The sequence below is a fragment of the Oncorhynchus tshawytscha genome, linkage group LG08 (genome assembly GCF_018296145.1).
Source record: "Oncorhynchus tshawytscha isolate Ot180627B linkage group LG08, Otsh_v2.0, whole genome shotgun sequence".
Classification (NCBI taxonomy): Eukaryota; Metazoa; Chordata; class Actinopteri; order Salmoniformes; family Salmonidae; genus Oncorhynchus; species Oncorhynchus tshawytscha.
Genome location: NC_056436.1, coordinates 74,350,766 through 74,378,396, shown reverse-complemented (window position 1 = coordinate 74,378,396; position 27,631 = coordinate 74,350,766). Strand labels below are relative to the sequence as shown.

General features: G+C 43.6%; 2 protein-coding genes and 1 pseudogene across 3 annotated transcripts; all 3 read left to right on the top strand.

The window, feature by feature from the left end:
- The first annotated feature begins 3,808 nt into the window (after positions 1–3,808).
- LOC112255945 (leucine-rich repeat neuronal protein 4) lies at positions 3,809–6,701 on the top strand. Its single transcript, XM_024428803.2, has 2 exons — positions 3,809–4,041; positions 5,496–6,701. The coding sequence occupies exon 2, from the start codon at positions 5,498–5,500 to the stop codon at positions 6,296–6,298; it is 801 nt and encodes a 266-aa protein (XP_024284571.1). The 5' UTR covers positions 3,809–4,041; positions 5,496–5,497; the 3' UTR covers positions 6,299–6,701.
- Positions 6,702–6,820: 119 nt separating this feature from the next.
- On the top strand, positions 6,821–11,514 carry LOC112255946 (annotated as a pseudogene).
- Positions 11,515–22,647: 11,133 nt separating this feature from the next.
- LOC112255944 (zinc finger protein ubi-d4) lies at positions 22,648–27,589 on the top strand. 2 transcript variants are annotated; one of them, XM_024428802.2, is made up of 10 exons: positions 22,648–22,749; positions 23,466–23,626; positions 23,714–23,821; positions 23,932–24,125; positions 24,249–24,426; positions 24,532–24,666; positions 24,988–25,119; positions 25,423–25,535; positions 25,627–25,708; positions 25,814–27,589. In XM_024428802.2, exons 1-10 carry the CDS (start codon positions 22,724–22,726, stop codon positions 25,900–25,902), a joined length of 1,218 nt encoding a protein of 405 aa, XP_024284570.1. In that variant the 5' UTR covers positions 22,648–22,723; the 3' UTR covers positions 25,903–27,589. The 2 variants fall into 2 exon arrangements, with proteins under 2 accessions (XP_024284570.1, XP_024284569.1); XM_024428801.2 differs by lacking the exon at positions 22,648–22,749 and having other exon boundaries at positions 23,422–23,626.
- The last annotated feature ends 42 nt before the right edge of the window (positions 27,590–27,631 follow it).

Sequence of the window (27,631 nt, the reverse complement as noted above, 5' to 3'; positions counted from 1 at the left end):
CATTCTGTCCATCATTGGATCCATCAACGTTCCAATCCGGTGTAGGATGGCTGTGTGATGGAGGACCCGCTCTTCCATGGATGGGAGGGGGGGCTCAGCTGCTCCTGCTGACTCCATGTTCTGGTGCGGGCTTCAACAGGTGAAAACAATCAAGACAAAACCAGCAGAAAAGAAAAAAGGATCGGTGGCAACTAGTAGACCGGTGACGACGAGCGCCGAGCGCCGCCCGAACAGGGAGAGGAGCCACCTTCGGTGGAAGTCGTGACATGCAAAGCAATCACTAGCCTGGTATACAGTAGAGTGGAACCCAGCATGATTTCTGCCGCGTTCAAAACAACTGTTAACTTGGAACTGGGAACTCGGGACAAAGCTAGATCCGACTGGGAAAATAAGTTTTGAATGGTCATCCAACTCAGAATTGTAAGTTGGGAACATGGGCCTCTTTCTCGAGCTACGACCTGAAGATCATTGACGTCATCATGATTCAACCTTGTTTTTTTTTAGTTCCCATTTCTCTTGAAAGCGCCATAAATCAGGAGAATGCCAGACTTGGATGACAAAGTTTGATGACAAAATTTGCCCACAAAGGAATGCCGCACCACCTTCCTGTTCAAGTGAGCACAGCACAACAATGTGAGTCAAAAAATGTATTGTATGCAGCTGCATAAATTATGTAATATGCCAGGGAGATATGTATACTGTAGCTAAGAAAGTAATACTAGTAATACTAAGTGTATGTTGTGTAGTAAGCCCATGTGCCTCACCCTAATAATTTGGTCTATTTTTCCCTCTTAATTTCGTGTACTGTTCTGAATTGGTGGTGCACATGTAGCCTATAACCTGTTTTAGAGAAATGTAATCATTGAATATTATAAGAGCTTTCATTGTCTGCTTATATGCCCTCTTTATTTATCATATGGTTCTGACTTGATGTACAGGGTGAACACTGTAAGAATGGCACGTGTTCTGAATTCTGTTGCTGTACATTTCAAAAGTGCTGAACAAATAGTTTTATTGACTATGTACGTCCAAGCTCGCGCATTAATGTCTTAATCAAAATTACAGATTAACTCTTATCTGCTTGTCGTCCCCTTATGTCATAGTTTGTACATCTCAATTGTCAGTAGAAACCACATTTGTTTAAGCAAGTCAGCCATATCATCTATGTTTTTGTTAAAGGCAGTAAATGAGGCTGAATGAACTGTTTTGCTGCCAGACAAGGCTCCACTGATAGCCAGGTGTAGCAGTGGTAAGGTGCTGGGACTCTGCTGTTGGGACACTGCTGTAGGGACAACTTTATGTAGGTTTGTGGGCACCGTTTGTCACCGTTATAGTGCAATTCATGTATTTGTTTGTGTTGTGTTGTGTAGTGGCTTTGCTGGTATGCATCCCCCCCCAAAATGTTTGTTTCCCCCACCAAGATTTACATGCTAAAATCGCCATTGGTCAGGGAGGTGACCAAGAACCAGTTGGTCCCACTGACAGAGCTCAAGAGTTCCTCTGTAGAGATGGGAGAACCTTCCAGAAGGACAACCATCTCTGCAGCACTCCACCAATCAGGCCTTTATGGTAGGCCAGATGGAAGCCACTCCTCAGTAAAAGGTACATGACAGCACAGTTGGAGTTTGCCAAAAGCCACGTGAAGGACTCTCAGACCATGAGAAACAAGATTCTCTAGTCTGATGAAACCAAGATGGAACTCTTTGGCCTGAATGCCAAGCGTCACGTCTGGAGGAAACCTGGCACCATCCCTACGATGAAGCATGGTGGTGTCAGCATCATGTTGTGGGGATGTTTTTCAGGGGCAGGAACTGGGAGACAAGTCGGGATTGAGGGAAATATGAACGGAGCAATGTACAGAGAGAACCTTGATAAAAACCTGCTCCAGAGCGCTCAGGACCTCAGACTGGGGGCGAAGGTTCACCTTCCAACAGGACAATGACCCTAAGCACACAGCCAAGACAACGCAGGAGTGGCTTTGGGACAAGTCTCTGAATGTCCTTGAGTGGCTCTGGAGAGACCTGAAAATAGGGGTGCAGCGACTTTCCCCATCCAGCCTGACAGAACTTGAGAGTATCTACAGAAAATAATGTGAGAAACTCCCCAAATACAGAGGTGGAACAAGTATTCAATTGGCATACCTTAATATAAAATGACTCAAGTCAAAGTGAAAGTAACCCAGTAAAATACTACTTGAGTAAAAGTTGTTTTTAAATGTCAGATTTTAAATGGACTTTAGTACAGTGGTGGAAAAAGTACTAAATTGTCATACTTGAATAAAAGTACAAAGTAAAAGTAAATGCTATACATCAAATTCCTTGTATTTAGCAAACCAGACGGCACAATTCCATTTTTGTATTCGTTTTTTTGACAGCCAGGGCCATGCTCCAACACTCAGACATACTTTACAAAGGAAGCATTTATGTTGAGTGAGGCAGTAGGGAAGACCAGGGACGTTCTCTTGAGAAGTGTGTGAATTGGACCTTTTTCCTTTACTGCTAAGCATTCAAATTGTAACTAATACTTTTGGGTGCCAGGGAAAATGTTTGGAGTAAATAGTACATAGTGGAGTAAAAAGTACATAGTGAAGTAAAAGTAAAAATAGTCGAAAATATAAATAGTCAATTAAAGTACAGATACCCCCAAAAACGACTTAAGTAGTACTTTAAAGTATTTTTCCTTTAGTATTTTACACCACTGCCAAATACAGGTGTGCCAAAGTTGTAGTGTCATACCCAAGAAGACATGAGGCTGTAATCACTGCCAAAGGTGCTTCAACAAAGTACTGAGTAAAGGGTCTGAATACTTATGTACATTTATTTTTTATTTTTTATTTATATATACATTTGCAGAAATGTCTAAAAACATGTTTTTCTTTGTCATTATGGGCTATTGTGTGTAGATTTATGAGAAGAAAACTTTTTTTAAATATATTTTAGAATAAGGCTGTAACATTACAAAATGTAGAAAAAGTCAAGGGGTATGAATACTTTCCAAATACACTGTGTATACCTATAGTCTCACTCCATGATACATACATTGTTTCTTCATACATAAATGATTCACTTAACACCCACCAATAAAGTTACAACTCATAATATTTTAGGTTTAAGTTGACATGTTGGGGGTAGTATCAGGTGACCACATCTTATAGTCAAGATGAGGTGTCATGTTGTGGATTGTAGTAGTAGATAACAACTCAGGGTATGGGGGTATCAGTGAGGTGTTAGGTAGCAGTAGTATTTGGGGTGTAGCATGGGACAAAGAGGAAGCTAAGTGATTCCTGCTCTGATTCTGATTTCCTGGTTCGCTCTCTTTATCAGTCAGATGCTGGTACTTCTGTCATGTCCCAGCTTGTCCGCCTTGCCAGCACTCCTTATAAGGACTGGAGCCCAACCCCTATCCTTCAGGTCTGCAACAATGCACACCATGGAGATTGTAACAATACACATGCATGCTCAAACATTCCCTCCCTCCCTCACACACTCAAGCATTCACCCTCACACACGCTGACACACTCCTGCACACACTGGAATGTGAGTATGTGAGTCACATGCTTTAAAAGGATCTGATCCCAAACTCGTGTTCTATGTACATACAGTACACACAAAAATACATGGGCACTTTCTCATACAATTATGTCATGAACAGCCAAAATACTATATACCTTCTCATAGAAAAACACACTGACACACACAAACAAGCCAGCTCAAGCTTGCCTACTGCTACTGATGAGTAAATTAGTATGCAAGGAGGGACACATACGAACAGTACACCCTCCCCCCTAACGGAAAGAGCCAAGGAGACCTGGAGTGAGAGAGTGAGATAGAGAGAATTGAATTGAGAGAAAGAGAGGGGGGGGAGAAGCACAGAGTTTAGAAATGAGGGGGTGTTAAAAAGGAGGGTAAAGTTTGGTGAGAATAAAAGAAGACGCTGGTTTGGAGAAAGAGAGAGAGAATGTGAGAGTTAAGAAAATAACAAAGAAGAGTGAAGAGGGATTGCGGGAAGAGACATTAGATATCCTATTATTCTACAATTCAGGTAAAGTAAAAGATGAACTACTCGCATTGGTATGTTATAGTTTTCTTTCACTTGGTTGCTATGGTGATGTTTGAGAGCATGACTGTACTCATGTTTCTTGCATTTTCACAACCACCTAAAAAGATGATGAATGATTGATGAACCTAGTCAACATCAACTCAGATTAAGCCATACAACAATTTGAATCATTTAGAATGTTGCTGTGTTCTTCTGTGGATGAAAGTATGTGGAAGCTAAATAGAGGACTAGCATGTGTTGAGAGTTCAGCTCGGGTTCCCACAGATTTGTCTGGCACGCTGCCAACTGAGAAGAGAGCACTAGTTGGTGGACACTCCATCCTCCCTTTGTTGTGTTTTTAATGGTTTCTCATCTGAGCCAATGAATGTTCATTATTAAAGCCCTAACAAGTGACCCTTCACCTACATACATTTGGAACCCCAGGATGCTTATCTACCACAGGAGGTTAGTGGCACATTAATTGGGGAGGACGGGCTCGTGGTAATGGCTGGAGCAGAATAAGTGGAATGGTATCAAATACATCAAACACATGGTTTGATGCCCTTCCATTCGTTCCATTGCAGCCATTATTATGAGCCGTCCTCCCCTCAGCAGCCTCCACTCCACTCTGCTTTATGTACAATAGTGACTAAATGTGGTGGGCAGCGTTGTCCATCTTTGTAACCATTGTACAGAATTAATTCTGTCTTTCTTTTTTTAACTCCTTGAGAATCAGGCTTGTTAGTTTATTCTCTCTGTGAACCAGTTGTCCATTATCTCACTGTGAATCGGTTGTCCTACCGGACATTATCTCTCTGTGAACCGGTTGTCCTACGGTACATTATGTCTCTGTGAACCAGTTGTCCTACAGCACATTATCTCTCTGTGAACCTGTTGTCCGACAGTACATGATCTGTCTGTGAACTGGTTGTCCTACAGTACATTATCTCTCTGTGAACCGGTTGTCCTACAGTACATTATCTCTCTGTGAACCGGTTGTCCTACAGTACATTATCTCTCTGTGAACCTGTTGTCCATTATCTCTGTGAACTGGTTGACAGTACATTATCTCTCTGTGAACCGGTTGTCCTACAGTACATTATCTCTCTGTGAACCGGTTGTCCTACAGTACATTATCTCTCTGTGAACCGGTTGTCCTACAGTACATTATCTCTCTGTGAACCGGTTGTCCTACAGTACATTATCTCTCTGTGAACCGGTTTTCCTGCCGCACATTATCTCTCTGTGAACCGGTTGTCCTACAGTACATTATCTCTCTGTGAACCCGTTGTCCTACAGTACATTATCTCTCTGTGAACCCGTTGTCCTACAGTACATTATAATTCATATCTTTCTGTCTGTTGTTTCCTGTGCCTCCTCCTGTATGGGTTCACATGGTCATAATGTGGGAGGTAATTCCGACTTGTGGTTATAATCTTTCCATTTCTGTTCCACAGAGATGATGTCATTCTGCTGGAACTTGGCTGCAATGCTCCTTCTACTATTACTGACCCCTGACCTGCTTCCCACCCGCCTCATCAACACCCGCCCCGTTCTCACACACGCCGTTCCCACCTCCCCGCCAGTTACATACCCCAAGATCCAATACGTTACCGGCGTGGGCTTCGACTACGACGATGACTACACTGAAGAGGATGCTTCCCATTTCCCTCCTAACCACAGAAAATCCTCATCAGCTTCTACTCTAGTTCCGATGCAGTCCAAGCCCTGTGACTACCATCCCTGCCAGGACAACCAGCTCCCCTGCTCCCAGCTCTCTGCCCAGACCGGATGCCTCTGCCCTGGTCTAAGTGGGGCAGGCGAGCCCCCTCATGCTCCACACCTCCAGAAGCTAGTACCAGGCGCTAATGGGGGGGCAGAGATACGGTGGTGCGCCCCAGCCTCTGTGGTATCTGGGTACCGGGTCATGATTGAAGATCAAAGAGGAGAACCTCTCCAGTTCGGGAGTGATTCTCGGAGCGGGGTGCTGGGGGAACTAGAGGCAGGAGTCAAGGTGTGTGTGGAGGCGGTGAACATGGCGGGGGCCAGCACCCCCTCGAAGCTCTCCTGCCTACACTACGACCCCCCTGAGGCCACCAACCTGGCCCTAAGGGCGGGGGTTATCGGAGGGGGGCTGGGATTTCTTCTGCTCCTTTTCCTGGTCACCCTGGTCCTCTGGAGGCGACAGACATGTAAAACAGGGGAAAACTCAGCAAAGGGGCTGGGGAACCCCTCCTACAGCAAGGAGGGAACGCTGTGATCCAGTTTTGGGATTACAGACGGTACAGTGATTCAGTAGTACAGGCGACCCCTAGAGAGAATGTAGGAGTAAAGTAACTGGGATGGGACAGAGCCAAAATGGCTTCACTCACCAGTGACTCACCAGCACTGTGCTCAGGTTGTTCAGAATCCTGCACTTATGAATATAGGAATGAAAGAACTTTGGACTTTTGTGAACTAAATAACCCTAACAAAATCTTAAGAGGCGTTGTGACTAAAGAGACTGCAGGTTGTTTGCTGGCAAATTAACTTGTGTACAGAAGGATCAAGACAGGGCAGTTATGACAGTCAGATTCATGTGTAGAATAAATAAAACTAACTGAATACTCATGATGAATAACAAAAGCAATTGTTTTTCTAATAAAAGTGTTTTCATAATTTTGGCTGAGTTTGTGTGAGTGATTGTTTTTAACAGAAGGGACAAAGTAGTTTGATAAAACTAAATGAATATTGTTGGAAGTAATATAAGTTCCTATTACAGTAATGCAACTTTGAAACTTGAGTATGATGTGCTGTTGAAGATCCGTCTGATTGGCTAAAGCTTCAATACTGGCTGAAGTGCCTCGTTTTTAAGAATGTCGTCCAATGATTACCGCTCAAACAATCAACATGGAACGAATTAGGAAATACAGTACTACATGAGAAGATTCCATTCAAATGGGCACCGATAAACAAGATGGCAAACTCAGGTAAGTGCGTATTCTACGACTGTATTCTGCATTTACCTTCTTCGTGCAGTTCACAGCGCCGCTTGATCATCTGTCTCTGTGAGCCATAATACGACAGTACATTGGATCAAATGTCAATCATTGATTTTGTCAGTGTAACACCAGGTTGATTTTTTTATTTTTTATTTCACCTTTATTAACTTTATTAACCAGGTAGGCTAGTTGAGAACGAGTTCTCATTTACAACTGTGACCTGGCCAAGATAAAGCAAAGCAGTGCGACACAAACAACAACACAGAGTTACACATGGAACAAACAAACATACAGTCAATAACACAATAGAAAATAAGTCTATGTACAGTGTGTGCAAATGAGGTAAGATAAGGGAGGTAAGGCAATAAACAGGCCATAGTGGAGAAGTAATTAAAATTTAGCAAATCAACATTGGAGTGATAGATGTGCAGAAGATGAATGTGCAAGTAGAGATACTGGGGTGCAAAGGAGCAAAAAATAATAATAACGGTATGGGATGAGGTAGTTAAATGGGCTATTTACAGATGGGATATGTGCAGTGATCTGTGAGCTGCTCTGACAGTTGGTGCTTAAAGTTAGTGAGGGAGATATGAGTCTCCAGCTTCAGTGAAATATATTTTTTTTAAATGTGTAATTCGTTCCAGTCATTGCAGCAGAGAACTGGAAGGAAAGGCAGCCAAAGGAGGAATTGGCTTTGGGGGTGACCAGTGAAATATACCTGCTGGAGCGCGTGCTGCTATGGTGACCAGTGAGCTGAGATAAGGCGGAGCTTTAACTAGCAAAGACGTATAGATGACCTGGAGCCAGAGGGTTTGGCGACGAATATGAAGCGAGGGCCAGCCAACGAGAGCATACAGGCCGCAGTGGTGGGTAGTATATAGGGCTTTAGTGACAAAACGGATGGGACTGTGATAGACTGCATCCAATTTGCCTAGTAGAGTGTTGGAGGCTATTTTGTAAATGACATCGCTGAAGTCAAGGATCGGCAGGATAGTCAGTTTTACGAGGGTATGTTTGGCAGCATGAGTGAAGGATGCTTTGTTGCAAAATAGGAAGCCAATTCTAGATGTAATTTTGGATTGGAGATGCTTAATGTGAGTTTGGAAGGAGAGTTTACAGTCTAACCAGACACCTAGAATATGTGGACAATTACAAATACTTAAGTCAGAACCATCCAGAGTAGTGATGCTGGATGGGCGGGCAGGTGCAGGCAGCGATCAGTTGAAGAGCATGCATATAGTTTTACTTGCATTTAAGAGCAGTTGGAGGCTACGGAAGGAGAATTGTATGGCATTGAAGCTCGTCTGGAGGGTAGTTAACACAGTGTCCAAAGAAGGGCCAGATGTATACAGAATGGTGTCATCTGCGTAGAGGTGGATCAGAGAATCACCAGCAGCAAGAGCGACATCATTGATGTATTCAGAGAAAAGATTCGGCCCGAGAATGGAACCCTGTGGCACCCCCATAGAGACTGCCAGAGGTCTGGACAACAGGTCCTCCGATTTGACACACTGGACTCTGTCTGAGCAGTAGTTGGTGAACCAGGCGAGGCAATCATTTGAGAAACCAAGGCTGTTGAGTCTGCCGATAAAAATGTGGTGATTGACAGAGTCGAAGGCCTTGGCCAAGTCGATGAATACAGTATTCTCTCTTATCGATGGCAGTTATGATATCGTTTAGGACCTTGAACATGGCTGAGATGCACCCATGACCAGCTCGGAAACCAGATTGCATAGCGGAGAAGGTACGGTGGGATTCAAAATGGTCGGTGATCTGTTTGTTAACTTGGCTTTCGAAGACCTTAGAAAGGCAGGGTAGGATAGATATAGGTCTGTAATAGTTTGGGTTTAGAGTGTCTCCCCCTTTGAAGAGGAGGATGACCGCGGCAGCTTTCCAATCTTTGGGGATCTCAGACAATACGAAAGAGAGGTTGAACAGGCTAGTAATAGGGGTTGCAAAACATTTGGCTGATAATTTTAGGAAGAGAGGGTCCAGATTGTCTAGCCCGGCTGATTTGTAGGGGTCCAGATTTCGCAGCTTTTTCAGAACATCAGCTATCTGGATTTAGGTGAATGAGAAATGTGGGGTGCATGGCTGTTGACAGGGTAGGGGTGGCCAGGTGGAAAGCATGGCCAGCCATAGAAAAATGCTTCTTGAAATTCTCAATTATTGTGGATTTATCGGTGATGACAGTGTTTCCTAGCCTCAGTGCAGTGGGCAGCTGGGAGGAGGTGCTCTTATTCTCCATGGACTTTACAGTGTCCCATAACTTTTTGGAGTTTGTGCTACAGGATGTACATTTTTGTTTAAAAAAGCTAGCCTTTGCTTTCCTAAATGCCTGTGTATATTGGTTCCTAACTTCCCTGAAAAGTTGCATATCGTGGGGGCTATTCGATGCTAATGCAGTACACCACAGGATGTTTTTGTGCTGGTCAAGGGCAGTCAGGTCTGGAGTGAACCACGGGCTATATCTGTTCCTGGTTCAAAAATTTTGAATGAGGCATGCTTATTTAAGATTGTGAGGAAAGCCCTTTTAAAGAATAACCAGGCATCTTCTACTGACGTAATGAGGTCAATATCCTTCCAGGATACCCGGGCCAGGTCGGTTAGAAAGGTCTGCTCGGTGAAGTGTTTGGGAGCGTTTGACAGTGATGACGGGTGGTCGTTTGACCGCAGACCCATTACGGACGCAAGCAATAACGCAGTGATCAGCACGAGCTCTGAAGATAGATGGGGGGCAATCAGTTCACATATGTTGTCCATGGCACAGCTGGGGGCAGAAGGTGGTCTGTAGCAAGTGGCAACGGTGAGAGACTTGTTTCTGGAAAGGTGGATTTTTAAAAGTAGAAACTCAAATTGTTTGGGCACAGACCTGGATAGAAAGACAGAACTCTGCAGGCTATCTCTGTGGTAGATTGCAACTCCGCCCCCTTTTGCAGTTCTATCTTGTCGGAAAATGTTCTAGTTAGGGATGGATATTTGGATTTGATAGGCAATGTGTGCTTTGAAAGTGGCTGGTCGTGTGCTATCATGCAATTACTCAACTTTTCTACTGTCTTTTTTTGGGGCAATTTCTGCAATCTCACTGTCTGACTCAGTTGTAGAATACTTTTTTATTTTCTTACACATTTATTTCCGCAAAGAAATGTTATGGTCAGTGCCAGGAAGCAGCATGAAGGTAGTTGTATGTTAAGTTTGCACTAGGCTAAATATAGCCTTGACATCATGGTATTGCATGTAGCAAATGGACTTCTCCACAGATAAGGATATCTCCTACTCTGACCTCAAGGCCCTTCTGGCCAAGAACAACTGCCCAGAAGGTTGATGTACGGACCAAAGAGGAGGTAGACACATTCCAGGATCAATCCATATTCCAGGTGAGCTTCAGTCGGAGTCCTTGAGTTGAGTTACACTCTCAGCTCCAATTGGGATTTGCTTGTCCGGAGTCCAAACCTTTGGAAAAATAATGAACCCCAATTCACATGGGTATAATTCAGCCCAAAATTTGCTAAACAGGATTGATTTATTGTTGTTGTCACTGAGCCAGCTATTTTGGTATATTTATTTTATTGTAAATTGAGCCGTATTGTAAACTTCCTGTGTCTCCTCTCCTAGTTGATACAATGGAGAGTGCCCTAGTGCCCTAGCGCTGGACCCTGCTGAGTTCCAGGCAAAATACAGGGTGCTCAAACCCCCCCTGGATGCCCCTGAGCTGGTGTTTCACTGTCAGATGGGCCGACGAGGAGGCGTGGCCACAGACAAGGTACGAGGCCTGGGATTCCAAAAGTACGAGTATATGTTTTGACAATACTGCTCTGTATACTGTCTGATGCCTTGGGAATTTTTGATAAATGATGACGTCTGCCTTCTCTAATTTCAGGTCCGTCAACTATGCCGGAGGATACCAGGAGTGGTCTGAGAGAGGGGAAATGAGGTGCACGATTAGCCTGCATTGTGAAACCAAAGGATAAAAATGCACAAATTATGCTCACATTTTGCTGAAACATTTTTCTACTTTTACTTGTTTTTGCTGATGTGTTATACTTTAAAATAGAGATGGAGAATAAGATTGTACAATTAGTAGTTTTGTGTTGTTTTTTTAATCACGTTTCCCAATAGTGCTCCACTTTTCCCATCTTCTACCTCTACTATGGCTGTAGCCTTGGACTGCATATTGCCTTCAGTAAGACTTTCCTCTAAACCAATCCCCTTTCCCCTCATCCTCCTCATGGACGGTACAGCTGAAGTTGCACCGTGGCACATTAGGGCTTATCCAGGTGATACACATCTACATCCCATAGACAGAGGGAAACCCCTGGCTTTGCCTGTAACGAGTCCATTATCAGACATGTTATCAGACATGTAGTGTCTGTGTGTTTAAAACAAGAAAAAAAGAAGCTCTACAACTTCTGGACATTACTACTATGTCACCAAAGCAGACTGCTCTCGTGGTAAATGTAAAACTCTGGGAGTTGCTATCCAATAATAAAGTATTAATGCCTATGAAATGCTGTGTGGCTAGTAGTGTTTAAACAGTAGTATGTTCTCTGTGTCCTTTCTTTTGCAGTTTGGCAGACATACAGCTGTCAGAGGAATGAATACTACTAGAAGGCATGGAGGCCCCAACATGACATCAAGCTGTAACTGAACACATATTTATCCAGTTCAGTGTTGTCCTCTACTAACATCGTTATCACTCACAGGATTGATGAAATCCCACTCTGTTTGACCTTCATAATTAGTTGGATCAATTTATAATATGTAAATGTTTGCTCAAAAACCACAGCACTTCCTATTGATATCCCAGTTTATTTAGACTTTGTTCGAATCGGAAGCAAAAGCACACAGTACATGGATGGATGAATAATAACAGGGGGTAAAATGCTTTAATAACAGTGCTTGTGGTAACAACTTTAAAGGTCTTAAATAAACAAACCAAGGCCTTTAACTTATTTACCCATTGCTGATGCTGTTTCTATGTAAGTGCCCTCTTCAGTCTAGAGGAATCCATTCTGTCACGCCCTGGTCAAAGTATATGGTGTTTGTCTTTATTTATTTGGTCAGGCCAGGGTGTGGCATGGGTTTTTGTATGTGGTGTGTATTTATTGGGATTGTAGCTTAGTGGGGTGTTCTAGTTAAGTCTATGGCTGTCTGAAGTGGTTCTCAATCAGAGGCAGGTGTTTATCGTTGTCTCTGATTGGGAACCATATTTAGGCAGCCATATTCTTTGAGTGTTTCATGGGTGATTGTCCTTAGTGTCGTTGTTCCTGTCTTTGTTAGTTTTCACAAGTATAGGATGTTTCGGTTTTCGTTACGTTTTTGTAGTGTTTGTATTGATTCGTGGTTTACGTTTGTTTATTAAACATGGATCGCAATCTACACGCCGCATTTTGGTCCGACTCTCCTTCACCACAAGAGAACCGTTACACATTCCCTGAAGGTCCTCCATAGTCACCTGCACCACCTACACACATAGGCCATGAAGAAGAGTGTTTATACTCAGAACACAAAAGCACTTTTAGAAAATCAGCAACAGAAATCTATAATGTAGAATAACATTTATAGTAAAATAAAGGGAATCAATAATGATAACCCATTATAAACCTAGTGTGAATATCAACCCAAGTCAAGAGCAGAACCCATAGCAAAGACTTTTGCTTCAAATACACATTTGACCTTTAACCTCTGTGTCTGACCTGTTTTCAGTCTCTCGGTCCCAGCTTTGATGCACCTGTACTGACCTCGCCTTCTGGATGATAGCGGGGTGATTGGTTAGAGCCTGTAAGTAAGCATTTCACTGTAAGGTCTACTACCCCTGTTGTATTCGGCGCATGTGACAAATAAACTTTGATTTGATAAAGAGCAAAATAATTGTATTATTATTTATTTTTTTGTGCCCTGGTCCTATAAGAACCTGGTTGTGACAAACTCACACTCATTCTTATGTTTAATAAATGTATCATATAGTGTGTGTGTGGCAGACTTACAATAATGGCAAAAAAACAACATTTGAGAGTACGCTGACCCTCTTGCTAGAGGAGGTACGCAGCTGGAGGTTGAATGTTTGAAGGGGTACAGGACTATAAAAAATTTGGGAACCACTGTTGTAGAGCATCAACCTGCAGGAGCGAGTCACTGCTTTTATGTTTGCAGAGAACGTCAAGGTGATGTCCAGGGTTACGCCAAGGTTCTTTGTACTCTGGGATGGGGACACCATGGAGTTGTCAACCGTGATGGAGAGGTCTTGGAGCAGGCAGGCCTTCCCCAAGAAGAAGAGCAGCTTCTGTCTTGTCGAGGTTCAGCTTGAGGTGGTGTGCCAACATCCAAGCTGAGATACATGTAAGTCTGGCTGCACAGCTGATTGGCTAACATACGGTAAATGTAGAAATCATCTGACTAAACTGAACAAAAAGAAGAAGAAACTGTATTATGAAACAAGATAATTGATATAAAGAATGATAGTAAGAGCTTTGGAGCAACTTAAAGGAAATGTTGGGAAAAAAGGCAAACCTGGCTCCATCATTCATTGGATCAGATGGCTAATTCATCACAAAACCCACTGATATTGCCTACTACTTTAATGATTGTTTCATTGACAAGGGTAGCAAACTTAGGCATGACAAGCCAACAACAAATTCTGAACCTCTATAACTGACAAAATTATGAAAGACAAGCATTGTAATTTTGAATTTCGTAAAGTGAGTATGGAAGAGGTGAAAAAAGTTGTCTATCAATAATGGCGAGCCACCTGGGTCTGACAAATTGGATGGAAAATGACTGAGGATGATAGCAGACAATACTGCCACTCCTATTTGCCATCTCTTCAATCTAAGCCTACAGGAAATTGTGTGCCCTCAGGCCTGGAGGGAAGAAAAAGTCATTCCGTTCCCAAAAATAGCATAGCACTCTTTACTGGTTCAAACAGCCGACCAATCAGCCTGTTACCGACCCTTAGTAAACTTTAGGAAAGAATTGTGTTTGACCAGATACAATGTTATTTCACAATAAACAAATGAACAACAGATTTTACACAAGTTTATAGGGAAGGGCATTCAACATGCACGGCACGGCACACACACAAATGACTGATGATTGGCTGAGAGAAAGGTATAATAAAAAGATTGTGGGAGTTGTTTTGTAAGACTTCTGTGCAGCCTATGACATTATTGATCATAATCTGCTACTGGAAAAATGTATGTGATATGGCTTTACATCCCCTGCTACAGGGGCGGCAGGTAGCCTAGTGGTTAGAGAGTTGGGCCAGTAACCGAAAGGTTGCTAGATCAAGGTCAAAATCTGTCATTCTGCCCCTGAACAAGGCAGTTAACCCACTGTTCCTAAGCCGTCATTGTAAAAAAGAATTTGTTCTTCACTGACTTGCCTAGTTAAATAAAGGTAGAATATATATATATATTGTGGATTGAGAGTTACCTGTGTAACAGAACACAGAGAGTGTTCTTTAATGGAAGACTCTATAACATAATCCAGGTAGAGTCAGGCATTCCCCAGGGTAGCTGTCTAGGCCCCTTACTTTTTTCAATCTTTACTAATGAGTACTCTGAGTAAAGCCTTTGTGTCTATTTATGCTGATTACTCAACACTATACACATCAGCTGAAGTGAAATCACTGCAGCACTTAACATAGAGCTGCAGTCTGTTTCAGAATGGGTGGCAAGAAATAAGCCCTAAATATTTCAAAAACTAAAAGCAATGTATTTGGGACAAATCATTCACTAAACCCTAAACCTCAATTAAATCTTCTAATGAATAATATGGAAATTGTGCATGTTCAGGAGACTAAACTGCTTGGAGTAACCCTGGATTGTAAACTGTCATGGATTAAATACATTGATGCAATAGTAGCTAAGATGGGGAGGTCTGTCCATAATAAAGCACTACTCTGAATTCTTAACAATGCTATGAACAAGGCAGGTCCTACAGGCCCTAGTTTTTCCGCACCTGGACTACTGTCCAGTTGTGTGGTCAGATGCCAGAACAGTGCAGCACGGCTGGCCCTTAAATGTGCACAGAGAGCTAACATTAATAATATGCATGTCAATCTCTCCTGGCTCAAAGTAGAGGAGAGATTGACTTCATCACTGCCTGTACTTGACATGTTGAATGCACCGAGCTGTCTTTCTAAACTACTAGCACGCAGCTCGGAAACCCATGTATACCCCACAAGACATGCCAATAGAGGTCTCTACACAGTCCCCAAGTCCAGAACAGACTATGGGAGGTACACAGTACTACATAGGGCCATGACCACATGGCTTTCTGTCAGTTTGCTGTCAGTTTGCCAACTGAGTTCCTGTGTTCATCTTCCTCTCTAATGGATTTTTTTCAGAGTTCTGGCAGAGACTGGACCCCAATGCCTCCCCCTGCCCCAGAGGAACTATGTGCTTTCACCGAAATCTACAGCCCTCTCCACTTCCTTCTCTCCCTCCAGGTGGGAAACTACAGTACCCACCAGGCTCAGCCAAACATACACCCTGTTGGTTAGTAAGTCAGTTGACAATAGACAAGAGATTATCTCCACAAAATAGTGTACTGCGCTATTTTAATTTCAGCCACCACACAACACAGTGGACAAACTCAAATAACAGCTTTTGGAAAGGTGTTACACTGAGTGGGGTATGTGACTCTGTGTCCTTTATTCTCCAGATCAGTGAGGTGAAACTGGACAGGTGTGAGATGCGGTGAAACTGGACAGGTGTAAGGTGTGGTCACACAAAGAAGGCTTCTTGCACAGTCTGACTAACGCAGGGGTGAAAATTCACCTCAAATTGGAAGGAGAAACATACCAGAGAATCTTTAGGTATATTCTCATTCTTTTATTACTGCCACTGAATATATTTCATGTGTGTATATTGTGGAATAATATTATTTGTGTATTTTACTCTGGTTTTTCTTAGTGGGAAGGCAGAGAGACTCGCCCTGAAGGACCAGACTGTGACCATGGACGTTCCTCCTTCTATCATGCGGTCAGTATTACTCCAATGCCTCTTGTCATCGTGTAGGTTGGAGAGAGTTTACCGCTATCATCCACACTACATCATATTGTAATTATGTGTGTGTGTCTGTATGTGTTGGTCCTGCAGGCCTCCCATGTCATTGGGAGCAGGCCCGTGGTGCCAGCGAGGCCATCCTGTGTTAGGTGGGATGTCTCTACTTATCCTGCCTGAGGCCATGGAGAGAGGCCTGTATGGGGAGCTGAACCTCCTACCAGTCATAGTTCTCACCCCCTGTATATTGCAGTACTCCAACCTGGCAACCACAGTCACACGCATAAAGATATCCTTTATCAGTCACAATCACACTCACACATATATCCCCTTGCTTTGGGGGCTATAAAACCATTTGAAAGATGTCTGACTAGTGACAGTAGACCCTTATTCCTACTGAACCATCAGTCTTTAACCCCAGTGGTACGTGGTGCTTTACAGCCCAGTAACTTTCCCCTGCTGGAGCCCTCAGCCTTCCTACAGCGTAAAACATATCCTGATACACAGGTTAAACACCCACTCCATGCAGTGAGGGATTGAGTCATATGGGGCATTAACCACATTTCCATAATTTAGCATTGAGGAGGCGTGACTATGCAAAGTGGTGGATGTAGCCTATCCTTATCATCAATATTTAGAAATGTTTACATTCTGAAATGCCATCCACTGAACACGGCTTATGTATTATAAATGTTCAGACCAGAGCCTTGCTGACAAATTAATTATTATTTTCAGACCAGAGCCTTGCTGACAAACTAATTATTATTTTCAGACCAGAGCCTTGCTGACAAACTAATTTAGTGTGTGATGATTCTAACAATCCATCTGCTAATTTCAAACAGTCATTCTTTCAACACTATCTTATCATTAACATTACCTTGCTACCACCTCTCAACAGATCCCCTCTGCAGTGACACTGTGTACAGTATAGACAGAGCACAGTGTCAGGAACCTGAGCCAGAATGGATCCTCTCTGTGGATCAGACCCTCTCTCTGTTCCTGTTCCTCCAGCACAGTGACAGATTCCTCTCCCAGCTCTCTGACTTCATGGGTGAGCAAATAAACTCAACACAAGCTCTGCTTTAGTTACCCTGACTGAATAATCTGTGGTTCACTCAACAATAAAAATGAGTCTGTCTTACCACAGGCTTGACTCAAAGTCTCAACACAATATGATTTAACATGCAGTTACAGCTCACTGTGCTCAAGGGATAGGAAGCAGACCACAGTCAAACTCCTGTTGATCAAATTGTGATTCATTGAGGCTTCATGAGTAACACCCACTGGAGTTAGAAGAGGTGGTTATATTTCTGTTTACTCAAACACCACAATTATAAAGATCAAATCAAATTGTATTAATCACATGCCCGGAATACAACAGTTGTAGACCTTACCGTGAAATGCTTACTCACAAGCCCACAAACCAACAACGCAGTTCAAGAAAGAGTTAAGAAAATATTTACTAACTAAACGACAGTAAAAAAATTAAATAAAAAGTAACACAATAAAATAACAATAACGAGGCTATATGCAATTTTTATTTTTATTTTACCTTTATTTAACCAGGTAGGCTAGTTGAGAACAAGTTCTCATTTGCAACTGCGACCTGGCCAAGATAAAGCATAGCAGTGTGAACAGACAACAGTTACACATTGAGTAAACAATTAACAAGTCAATAACACAGTAGAAAAAAGAGAGTCTATATACATTGTGTGCAAAAGGCATGAGGAGGTAGGCGAATAGTTACAATTTTGCAGATTAACACTGGAGTGATTAATGATCAGATGGTCATGTACAGGTAGAGATATTGGTGTGCAAAAGAGCAGAAAAGTAAATAAATAAAAACAGTATGGGGATGAGGTAGGTAAAAATGGGTGGGCTATTTACCGATAGACTATGTACAGCTGCAGCGATCGGTTAGCTGCTCAGATAGCAGATGTTTGAAGTTGGTGAGGGAGATAAGTCTCCAACTTCAGCGATTTTGCAATTCGTTCCAGTCACAGGCAGCAGAGAACTGGAACGAAAGGCAGCCAAATGAGGTGTTGGCTTTAGGGATGATCAGTGAGATACACCTGCTGGAGCGCGTGCTATGGATGGGTGTTGCCATCGTGACCAGTGAACTGAGATAAGGCGGAGCTTTACCTAGCATGGACTTGTAGATGACCTGGAGCCAGTGGGTCTGGCGACGAATATGTAGCGAGGGCCAGCCGACTAGAGCATACAGGTCGCAGTGGTGGGTGGTATAAGGTGCTTTAGTGACAAAACGGATGGCACTGTGATAAACTGCATCCAGTTTGCTGAGTAGAGTGTTGGAAGCTATTTTGTAGATGACATCGCCGAAGTCGAGGATCGGTAGGATAGTCAGTTTTACTAGGGTAAGTTTGGCGGCGTGAGTGAAGGAGGCTTTGTTGCGGAATAGAAAGCCGACTCTAGATTTGCTTTTCGATTGGAGATGTTTGATATGAGTCTGGAAGGAGAGTTTACAGTCTAGCCAGACACCTAGGTACTTATAGATGTCCACATATTCAAGGTCGGAACCATCCAGGGTGGTGATGCTAGTCAGGCGTGCGGGTGCAGGCAGCGAACGGTTGAAAAGCATGCGGTACAGGGGGTACCGGAACCGAGTCAGTATGTGGGGGTACAGGTAAGTCAAATTAATTTGTACATGTAGGTGGGGGTAAAGTGACTATGCATAGATAATAACCAGCGAGTAGCAGCAGTGTAAGAACAAGGCGGGTCAATGTAAATAGTCCAGGTGGCCATTTGATTAATTGTTCAGCAGTCTTATGTCTTGGGGGGTAGAAGAGGTTAATGAGGCTTTTTGACCTAAACTTGGTGCTCCGGTGCCGCTTGCCGTGCGGTAGCAAAGAGAACAGTCTATGACTTGGGTGACTGGAGTCTTTGACAATTTTTAGGCCTTCCTCTGACACCGCCTAGTATATAGGTCCTGGATGGCAGGAAGCTTGGCCCCAGTGATGTACTTGGCCGTACTCACTACCTTCTGTAGCACCTTATGGTCGAATGTCAAGCAGTTGCCATACATGGCGGTGATGCAACCGGTCAGGATGCTCTCGATATTGCAGCTGAATAACTTTTTGGCGATCTGGGGACCCATGCCAAATCTTTTCAGTCTCCTAAGAGGGAAAAGGTGTTGTCATGCCCTCTTCACGACTGTCTTGGTGTGTTTGGACCATGATAATTCGTTGGAGATGTGGACACCAAGGAACTTGAAACTCTCAAACCGCTCCACTTCAGCCCCGTCGATGTTAATGAGGGCCTGTTCGGCCCTCCGTTTCCTGTAGTCCAGGATCAGCTCCTTTGTATGGCTCACATTGAGGGAGAGGTTGTTGTCCTGGCACCACACTACCAGGTCCCTGACCACCTCCCTATAGGCTGTCTCATCGTTGTCGGGGATTAGGCCTACCAGTGTTGTCAGCAAACAATGATGGTGTTGGAGTCGTGCTTGGCCACGCAGTCGTGGGTGAACAGGGAGTACAGGAGCGGACTAGGCACGCACCTCTGAAGGGCCCCCGTGTTGAGGATCAGTGTGGAGGATGTGTTGTTACATACCCTTATCACCTGGGGGCCGTCCGTCAGGAAGTCCAGGATCCAGTTGCAGAGGGAGGTGTTTAGTCCCAGGGTCCTTACTTTAGTGATGAGCTTTGTGGGCATTATGGTGTTGAACGCTGAGCTGTAGTCAATGAATAGCATTTTCACATAGGTGTTATTTTTGTCCATGTGGGAAATGGCAGTGTGGGGTGCGATTGAGATTGCATCATCTGTGGATCTGTTGGGGCGGTGTAACAATCTTGTGCATAGTGGGTGAAGAGTCAGGTGCAGGAGGCAGAAAGTTCTGGATATCTCTATATTCAGCACCAGGCAAAATCGTATATAAAACTAAACTGAGCATCATAAAACAAATGCCCAAAACAGGAACCAAACCAAGATCGCACTACCACACATATAAAGTGGGAATAAACAAGCCCACATGAAGAGCAGGCGGCCTACTGACTTAAATAGCCAAACACATGAAGAGCAGGCGGCCTACCGACTTAAATAGCCAAACACATGAAGAGCAGGCGGCCTACTGACTTAAATAGCCAAACACATGAAGAGCAGGCGGCCTACCGACTTAAATAGCCAAACACATGAAGAGCAGGCGGGCCTACTGACTTAAATAGCCAAACACATGAAGAGCAGGCGGCCTACCGACTTAAATAGCCAAACACATGAAGAGCAGGCGGCCTACTGACTTAAATAGCCAAACACATGAAGAGCAGGCGGCCTACCGACTTAAATAGCCAAACACATGAAGAGCAGGCGGGCCTACCGACTTAAATAGCCAAACACATGAAGAGCAGGCGGGCCTACCGACTTAAATAGCCAAACACATGAAGAGCAGGCGGCCTACCGACTTAAATAGCCAAACACATTAAATAACCAAACACATGAAGAGCAGGCGGCCTACCGACTTAAATAACCAAACACATGAAGAGCAGGCGGCCTACCGACTTAAATAGCCAAACACATGAAGAGCAGGCGGCCTACCGACTTAAATAGCCAAACACATGAAGAGCAGGCGGGCCTACCGACTTAAATAGCCAAACACATGAAGAGCAGGCGGCCTACCGACTTAAATAGCCAAACTAAAAGTCTAAACAAGAAACAGGTGAAACAAATCGGACCAAACCAACAGAAAAGGGAAAAAGGGATCAGTGGCAGCTAGTTGGCCGGTGACGATGACTGCCGAGCACCACCCGAACAGGAAGGGGGAGCCACCTTCGGTAGGAGTCGTGACAGGTGGTATGTTAATTGGAGAGGGTCTAGGGTTTCTGGGATAATGGTGTTGATGTGAGCCATTTATAATATGATATGTTGTGTTATCATGATAAGTGGCCAAGCCTAACACTATGGCTGTGTTACTTCTGTGATATATTCCAGATTGTACAGGAGATGAGTTGAGTTCAGTATTATAAATACTCTTGTAGCCGTGGACATGGTATGTGAGCTTATGATTTACTAGTCCTGTGTTTACCACTGTGTTCCTTAGGCGGACACACTCACCGGCAGCAGACCTTCCAAGAACTATGCAAGTGGCAAGGAAATCTGAACATGTTGACATTTCTGTTCTCTTGTATAATAACAGACAATTTATTGTATTTGTTTAGTATTGTGATATTTATGAATTACAAAATAAATGTGTATTTTTATATGATATGAATGCAAATTAAAACTGGAAGACACACAGAGACATTGTTTTTGCCAGTGATTTATTTATTTTATGGATTAAACCATTAAGCACCACTATCAAAGGAAACAGTAGACAGCAGTGTACTCAGAGAGTACTCGCTCTTCCCTGGACAGGTGGTCGCCATGAAGGGCATGAATACCTCAGGGAGGAAGTTGGTAGCATCTAAACTCTGAGGGGAGAGGGATTCCTCTAAAATATCTTTGTTTGATTTCCTGGATCCTGATCAACCCTATTCCAGGACTAAAAACTCTGTTGGAGATTCTCAAGCTGACCGGTATGACTTCATGGAGATTCTCAAGCTGACCGGTATGACTTCATGGAGATTCTCAAGCTGAGCGGTATGACTTCATGGAGATGCTCAAGCTGACCGGTATGACTTCATGGAGATTCTCAAGCTGACCGGTATGACTTCATGGAGATTCTCAAGCTGAGCGGTATGACTTCATGGAGATGCTCAAGACACACTCTCCCTACATCCCCTCTGATGGCCTGACCTTTGACCCCCTTGGTGGACCTCATCAACGTCATTGTCGGGGACCTCCCCGACGTCTGCATACTGGTCAGTAGAATTTACCTCTCTTTATGAGGTAACACACACACACGCTTGCTCTCTGACTGAAGTTTGTATGTTTATCCCTTACATCTCCTCTCTAACCCACAGCTGGGACCCTTTGTGGACTCCAAACATGAGCAGATAGAGGTACCTTTTCCCTTTCTCTTGGTTACTGACTCTATAGTTAGTTTTACATATCTAGGATGTTGACTTGCATTTTATATCAGAAGTTGATTGTTTTTCTTTCTTTCTTTGCGTGTGACAGAAGTTTCTGTTGACCGAGACGTTTGATGCCATCTTCTCCAGATGTGTAGGGAGCATCGTGAAAGGCACCGAGGGTAAATATGACTTGATATTAACCTATCCACCACACACACTGCCTCATTTTACACCCTACATACCAACCACATTAGCTCAAATGCTTCCCTTGCTGTTGTAAATAGAGTTCTACTTCCTCCTCAGAGTTGATTGTCGGTTTGTATTTGTTCCCCACCGAGAGAGATGTCCACCATCACTTAATTTACCCACAACCCCCTTTCACCCTGCCGGACCTCCACAAGGACGATGCGAAGGTGAAGTGCTTGTTATCCTACCGAATCACTACTTATTTTACAGTGTAGTTTTCCTGAGACATGTTGGGCACTTCAATGATTATCAGTCATACATTCTGATTCTCACACTCTTCTTGTCAATAAATATTTTTTTCTCAATCTGCTTATTGTGTTGTATTTATTTTCAGCTGACATTGTTCAACCAGTGATTTTTCTACTGCAAATTCCTCAAGTTTACATGAGAATACTCAAAAGGACCTTTGTTTTGATTAACTGGAAATGGATATTGAACCCAGCTACACGCGCAGGCGCAATGGACATTTTGACGACTGCACTGAGCAAACATGGCGGCGGCCGTAGATAGTGTTGTGTAAGTTGTCCTTAATTTTTTGGACGAGTAGGAGCATGTGACACTTTCAGAGATGTAGGCCCCGACGCAGGAGTTGACAATGTGTTGGAAATGATGGAGAAAATTACTATTTGCCCTCTAGTTGACTTTACAGCAATGCCTTGTCTATACGTAGATGGCCAACTAGCTATGGCTATTGTTTCTCTTTGCTAACTAGCTAGCAAGTTTAGCTAGCTTATATTAGACAACAATGCTTCAGTTGAAAACGATTGTCCTTTGTTAACGTACAGTAAACTGTTTCAGTACAAGATTGAAATGTATAAACGGTCGACAGAATATGGTGATTAAATTGCACCTAACGTTAACTAATAGCTACGTAGCTAGCTTTATAAATAGGCCCATCGTTCACTGAGACCAGCGCAGCTACCTTGCCAACAATTCAAGTGCACCCTGTCTGCGGTTCTGCATTGTCTACCTACAGTCTCTGTATTGTTCGCTACAGCAGCCAAGTGTTTTCGTACATTTTCTCATAACTTTTCCAACATCGTTAATCAGACTCTGTGGAATACACAGTGGTTTGATTGTTGTAAAACTGTAGCTAGATATTATCCTGTAATATTACAAGGAACGGAGTGGTCCTGTACAACAATACAGGATTATTCATTTTGAAGTGGTTAGATTAGCCACCATAATCATTTCTAGTCTAACATGAGTGTGATTGTGCTTTCTTGTTTCAGGCTCGGTGAGCAGTACTATAAGGATGCTATGGAACAGTGCCACAGCTATAATGCTCGGCTGTGTGCTGAGAGGAGCATCCTTATGCCTTTCATTGACTCTCAGACAGGTGTTGCTCAAAGCAACTGTTACATCTGGATGGAGAAGAGACACAGGAGTGCAGGTCTGTAGCAAAGACACACTTGCTCGCACACACACATTCACTCTCCTGAAGGCACACTTTAATGATCAACTTTTTTTTGTTGATGAGGCATGGCTCCTGGGCAGCTGTATAGCTATCCGTCTCGACGCTGGAGGAAGAAACGACGGTCCCACCCTCCCGAGGACCCCCGTTTGGCCTTCCCCCCTGTTAAATCAGGTACAATTCCTCCTCGTATGACTTTTTATTGGTTCTTCTTTATGTGTCAGAGGGAATAGTGTGGTCTTCTGCCTCCTCGGTATTGAATAAGCCTCTATCTCTCTGTGTAGCGGAGCTGGAGCTGGGTCTGAAACGGGATGCCGTGGGAGCGGTGGACGGCAGCAGCCTGGAGGCCTTGCTGAAGGGGGAGCCCCTGGAGAGGAGGGGCCCGCCGGACCCCCGGGCCCCGGAAGACAACCCAGCCACACCTGAACCTGTGGCTGCCATGGTCTCCAGCCACACCTCCTCTGGACGCATCCGCAAGGTTAGATGGGACCAATGCACATTTCACAAACCAGACTCCGAATAATCTGTACAAAAAGGTTTGAGTTTCTCCCAATAGTCTGTCAGTGCACCAATATTATCTCAAACTCTACTCTCCTTTCAGAGGGTTCTGGACCACGATGACTACCTGGATGATCTGGATGATGAGGACTTTGAGGATGAGACCCCCAAGAGACGAGGGAAGGGCAAGTCCAAGGGTCGTGGAGTGGGAAATGGAAAGAAGAAACTGGAGGCAGCCGCTGCAGCCTTGGAGGAGCAGGACAAACCATACGCCTGTGACAGTGAGTATACATTTATTTGATGTAAATTCTGATGTGTGTATGCGTGATGCAAATCCAGTTGTTGATGTGTGTGATGACTTAAACCATGATGCTGTGTGTTTGCAGTCTGTGGGAAGCGCTACAAGAACCGTCCGGGCCTGAGCTACCACTACACACACTCCCATCTGGCGGAGGAAGAGGGGGAGGACAGAGAGGAGATAGAGTCCCCTCCCCCCCGGCGCCAGCCTGAGGCGCACAAGAGTGAGTCACTGTTTGGAATGATAGCCACTGGAATCACCGTCTACTATAGAGCTGGTCGTTTCTATTATAGATGGAGAATCACTCCTGATTATCTCATGATACCAGACCTGGGTCAAATGCAGGTCTTAATAGTTGAGGTGCGCTTCATTTACAGCAATGGGTTAGTCCCAAAAGTGCATACCCAAAGCTAAATGAAGTGCACCTCAAGAGTGAGTCAAACTATTGCAAAGTTAGTCACTCTACTCTGGTTTCAGAGGGATATCAGTATTCTAGGGCAGTGTCAGTGTATTGTCTATCTCTCTGTCTCCTCTCTTATTCCAGCCCCTAAGAAAGGCCCTAACGGTCTGGCCCTGCCCAACGACTACTGCGACTTCTGTCTGGGAGACTCCGCCCACAACCAGAAGACCGGCCAGTCAGAGGAGCTAGTGTCCTGCTCAGACTGCGGACGCTCTGGTACGAACCTCCCACCCATGTCCCCATTTCTATTAAAGGGATAGTTCAGGCAAAATCTATTTAACCGGACTTGTGTCTGAAGGCCCATAGTGACAGAGTCCACAATAATCCATTATTTATTTTTGCCACAGCCAGGAGTTAGCATTGTCAAAATTCATAAATGTAAACAGCCAAACTAATGTTAGCAATACTAGACTATAATGTGGTCCTCTGGCTCTGTTTGTGTTCTGTTGATGTATTTAAACCTTTATTTAGCCCGGTTGGTAAGTCATTGAGAAGAGACCTGTGTCTGTCTCCCTTCAGGTCACCCGTCCTGCCTGCAGTTCACAGATGTGATGATGGCAGCTGTGAAGACGTACCGCTGGCAGTGTATCGAGTGCAAGTGCTGCAACGTCTGTGGTACCTCAGAGAACGACGTGAGTGCTGCTCCACCTCTGCCTTTTCATACTTCTCGTTTTCTTTGTGTTGTTTTCTCACACACACTGCTTCTGTTTCTCTGTCTGTCAGGACCAGCTGCTGTTCTGTGATGACTGTGATCGAGGATACCACATGTACTGCCTCAACCCTCCTATGACTGAGCCCCCAGAAGGTATGTCACAGTCTAACCACAACTCCTGCTTGACTTCAATGAAGCCCACTTGTTAATGTTGTACTGGTGAGTCTAAACTCTCTTTCTCTCTGTGTGTGTTTCCAGGTAGTTGGAGTTGTCACCTTTGCCTGGTGCTGCTTAAGGACAAGGCATCCATATACAAGCAGCAGAGCCCCACCACAGAGGATGAATAGGGGTTAGTTATTAGTATCTTTGGGGCCACCCCAGAGTAACCCACCCTGCCCTCAGCCAGGGGACACCAACTTACTAACCCACACAAGGACAGTAAGCCCTCACACCCTGGTCCACACCCCTTAATGACCATGAGCTAGGGTCTGGGTCTGATTGGGGACTGGAAAGGAGGGAGTCCTCTCATCACAACCCTGTCGGCAAGCCCCACCCCTTCCCCTCTCTCCTCCTATCATGGCTGTTATCTCCCCTGGACTGTTACACACTCTGCAGAGACTACCGTTACCACTGTCTCTACAGAGTTCATGTTATAAAGAAAGGATTAGCATCTCACGCTAACTATTCCCCAACTATCCCCCCCCCCTCTCCTTTATATGGTGTGGACTGCTAAGACAGGCAGTGTGCTTAATTTGTTGCCAAATTATCTATTTTGTACTTGTTCTAAAAATAACCAAGTGTATTGATTTATGGATTTCAAAATATGATCACGTGGTTTGAGGGATATTAATAGTGGACTTTTGTAGTGAAGTTTTGTCTGTCTACTTCTTTTGGATGTTTTTAAAAGCATTTATCTCAAAGGTTTTCCTGCAACAACAAAAAAAACGAAGGAACCTCTGGCGCCAAGGTCCATATGCTGTGTCCCAAATGACACTCTATTCGCTACATTGTGCACTTCTTTTGACCAAGGTTCAATAGGGTGCCTTTTGGGAGGCAACCATAGTCATTCTATTGTGACTGAATCACATCCTACTGCTGGTCTGATTTTAAATCTAACATTATTGAACATTTGTCAGCTATCATCTTTAAGGTTTTTGTAGCTGTTCATATCTGTGCCACAATGAGCGAGGCACATTGCATGCAGACTTGCACATGTACTTGAGTTCGAATGCAGACACACTCAATTCTTTAGACTTTGATTTATTATATTTTTACATTTTATATATCACTTGATATTCCATGGGGTTGGGGATTTTTTTTCTAGTAGAATTTTGTAAAGTACCGGTATATACTAACAACGTCAATGGAAAACAATCATATAACACAATGTCAGTACTGTATGACCTTTTGTATTTGTTTTAAGTGTCATTTAGGTTGATTTTCTTTTGTGATATCATGTTAATGATCTCCATAATGAGTATTTATGGTAAATAATGTATTTTTATTTACTTTTTTTTGTATTGAAACTGCTTTTGCCCTATTAAAATGTCAATGTATCTGCTAACAAAACTGTATTGGAAAATACGTCTTAGGGAAGTGACATGGACATATAGGCAATCCCAAGCTTCTGTTCATACTTCAGCAATTGGCACATCCAAAATTTACAAGAAACTCAGGAGGGGTACATTTTGGCTAAATTATGTAAACTATAAAAGGAGGGACACTGCAAAAGGGATTATTGCACAGACTGGTATTTCACTCAACACTCATTCTCTAAAAACTGGATCCTCTGAAGTATTTACAGCAATGAAAACAGTGCAATCAGTCCAACCGTGAGTGAATAGAACGTGCTGAACACTATATACATGAAGAGTGATACTACAAACATAATGATGTATGGTTACTGCTGTGGCACTCCTAAAAGCAATACAATAGTGGGTCTTAAAGGTCCAATGCAGATATTTTTACCTCAATCAAATTATAACAATTAAGTAACTTACTGTGATTGTTTTAAATTAAAATGGTCAAAAAGAGGTTTATTGGTCTAACTAATTTAATGCCTGGTGATGTCGCCAT

What these genes read in the sequence shown, in the direction of transcription:
- LOC112255945 (XM_024428803.2), top strand. Translation starts at nt 5,498, where the DNA reads ATGATGTCATTCTGCTGGAACTTGGCTGCAATGCTCCTTCTACTATTA.
- LOC112255944 (XM_024428801.2), top strand. Translation starts at nt 23,437, where the DNA reads ATGAGTGTGATTGTGCTTTCTTGTTTCAGGCTCGGTGAGCAGTACTAT. An exon ending in GAAGAGACACAGGAGTGCAG is followed by an intron (nt 23,627 to 23,713) that starts GTCTGTAGCAAA and finishes TTTGTTGATGAG; the next exon opens with GCATGGCTCCTGGGCAGCTG. An exon ending in GTGGTACCTCAGAGAACGAC is followed by an intron (nt 25,536 to 25,626) that starts GTGAGTGCTGCT and finishes TCTGTCTGTCAG; the next exon opens with GACCAGCTGCTGTTCTGTGA.